General features: G+C 40.8%; 1 protein-coding gene across 1 annotated transcript in view; it reads right to left on the bottom strand.

The window, feature by feature from the left end:
* Positions 1-1197: 1197 nt before the first annotated feature.
* sdhaf3 (succinate dehydrogenase complex assembly factor 3) overlaps positions 1198-2873 on the bottom strand; it is a 6593-nt gene continuing 4917 nt past the window's right edge. The window contains exon 2 of the mRNA XM_035680971.1: positions 1198-1632. Within this exon, the coding sequence (XP_035536864.1) occupies positions 1438-1632 (195 nt within the window). The 3' untranslated portion in view covers positions 1198-1437. The remainder of the gene's footprint in view (positions 1633-2873) is intronic.

Here is a 2873-nt window from a genome sequence, read left to right on the forward strand (position 1 = left end):
GGCAATTCAGATTCAGCTCTAAATAATTCAAATTCAGTTTCTACTGACACAAATATCAGCCCATACCATAAACTCATTATGAAACTGTGAGAAGTCAGCTCATTTCTCTCTAAGACTGCATGGTGTCACTTTTTGCAGCAGCCAATGACGCTCCCCCTACTGGCCATTACATAGAATGCAGGTTTAAGACACTTCTACATTGGCTTCAGTTTACAAACCTGGAAACTCTGTCCATTATATATACTGTCAACGGGGGGAAATTCCATTTCCAGAGTAATACTCAAGAGATTTGAGAATCCCCAGATTTTGAAAATCTCTTCAGTCTTTTTTATAGGGGGGAATCGCTTTGTTTCTAAAGCTTGTTCATGAAACAAATATAATTTATTGTTCTTGAATGCGCCACAAATCACCTTCATTTCACAGTCTTAAGCTGTTACGCCCCTTACCCTCTCTTGTATACAAACGGCACTAACACTAACAGAGATATTACAGACAGCAGATTTAGTGAAACCGAGATGTGGGAAACTCCTGGCAGGTTTTCTTCAACAAAGCCTGAGTTTCTCTCTGCCTCGTCTTCCTCTAACAGAGCCAGAAAGGCTGTTTTGTTCCTCATTGTTTCAGTCCGTATCATTAGCGGAGGTTTACTGTCAGAATCAAAATCCTGGTTGGATATTACTTTGTAAGACATGTCTGACAAGTCAGACATGATTTTCAAAGGACAACAAAAACAACGCCTATCAGAACAGAAACTGAGAAGTCAGTGGGAGGTCGGGGTTCAAAGGAGCATTATATTTGAAACAGATGCAGGACAAAGACTTGCTAGCAGTCAGTGCATTTGTATGGTGCATGCCTGATTACTACTCATTTTCAGAGAAATTACTGCGACGTCTGAACTCTGTGGGAGGCAATCGGTGCATTAACAACCATGAGCTGACTTTTATAACGGCTCTAACACCTCCATCTCTCGCCTCTCGACACAGCTCACGTCCTCCGTGTCTGTGTGGATTCATTGTTCATATTTCCACATGGATAGTGAGGGCTTCAGCCCAACAATGGCGACATGGCCACTGAGGTTGAAAGAGGCCGTGCTGATGTGAGCTCTGGGTGCTTCTGCTTGGGAGACACATTCCTTCACGACCATGAGCTCGCAATTATATTCATGCAAAAAAAAAAAAATAAGTTGACAAAGGAAGCTAATTAGTTCCACCTTAATGCAACTGCAGAGGAGCACAAGGAGCATCTTTATTGTCACTGTAAAAGAGAAGCACAGGAACACAGAGATATTACACAGCACTTTAATATAATCAAATATTCTTAAAAGCCTCTACTCGGCCTCTGAGGACCACTGCTCATACGAGGCACTCAGAGATAATACATGACAGGTCTGAATTCATCATAGCGACTTCTGTTTTTCCATTTGTCCAAGCACATTTCTGTTCACTTGCTGTCCTCTTGGATGTCAAACTGTCTGTTGACTTTGGTGGATTCCAGCATAAGTTCGTACAGTTGGCCGATCTGTTCCTCTTGGAAGTTGCTAAGGGTCATCTCTGACAGGTCGGCCCCAAACTTGACTGAGCCAAGTCGCTCCCCTGCTGACTCTAGTACCTGAGTCTGCAGGGTGGCCTTGTAGTTCTGGGGAGACACACAGACGTGGACCACTTTAAGCACAAGACAAGAATAGCAGCAGGGTTTAGCACCTGGTCTTCCACCTCATCTCCACTTTCAGATTCATTAAACACTTCACACAGTGCGACTTGTGCAGCATATGGTTCAAGATGGACATGCAATGAAATATCACAACAAAAGTGCAAGTGAGAGTTTAGTCAACTTTCATTAAAGGGTAAGTCTGTGATATTCTACTTCTGTGGAAAAAAAATCTCACATGCAGAGTAAGGCCATTTATTGGCAAGAAACTGCTAAAGATAGATAGATAGATATGATAGATAGATAGATAGATAAGATAGAATAGATAGATAGATTGAATGCAACACATTACAATACTGATAAGCAAGGCAGTAAATCACCTGGGTAAATAGCTAAATGAACTGTACTTATAAATGCACCTTTCTAGTCTTCTGACCACTCAAAGCACTGTACTATACATGTCACATTCACCATTCACACACATTTCTACACTGATGGCAGAGGCTGCCATGCAAGGTGCCAACTACTCATCACAAATGGAGACTAATTCATTTATACACACTCATCGGTATCAGTATCTTGCTCAAGGACACTTCGACATGCAGCAGGAAGGGGCCAGGGATCAAATCGCCAACCTTTTGATTAAAGGACAACGTATACATTGGTATAGGTATATAATAGGGGATATAATGCAGAAAAAAATTATTGTGGTACTATACTGATATATCACAGGCGAGAAAGATAGTTGATCTTTAATCTTCCAATTCAAAGCATCTTTCTATCTTTCTTGTGTCTGATTGGTTGTTTTTGTTCAGGCCAGGTGGATTCTTTCAAATGCCTTTTAAAGCAGTGGGAGGAGCCAAGTTTCTTCTTTCTTCTCCAAGTTGTTGAAGTTTCAGCAACAATGACAAAAAAGTTATTTTTATAAAAGTTACCTACTGCAGCTTTAAAATGATGCAAAATGATCAGTCCCACTAATGGTGAATAATATCACAATATCTGTCAAAATAATTGCAATATGACGTTTTTACCATTTCGTGCAGCACTGCTTAACTTCAGTAGTTTGGAGGAATAAAATATAGGACCCAATAATGTCTGGCTTACACTGAACCTCAGTGGCAAGCCTTTAGTATCACTTTTTCCTTAAAGATAATCAGGCGGATAAAATAAAAGTGACAGTTGCTGATGACTGAAGTAGCTCTTTGATAGGGATGGGGATCGAAACCCGG

The sequence above is a fragment of the Morone saxatilis genome, unplaced genomic scaffold (genome assembly GCF_004916995.1).
Source record: "Morone saxatilis isolate NCDOM2014 unplaced genomic scaffold, NCSU_SB_2.0 Contig9, whole genome shotgun sequence".
In the NCBI taxonomy this organism is placed as follows: domain Eukaryota; kingdom Metazoa; phylum Chordata; class Actinopteri; family Moronidae; genus Morone; species Morone saxatilis.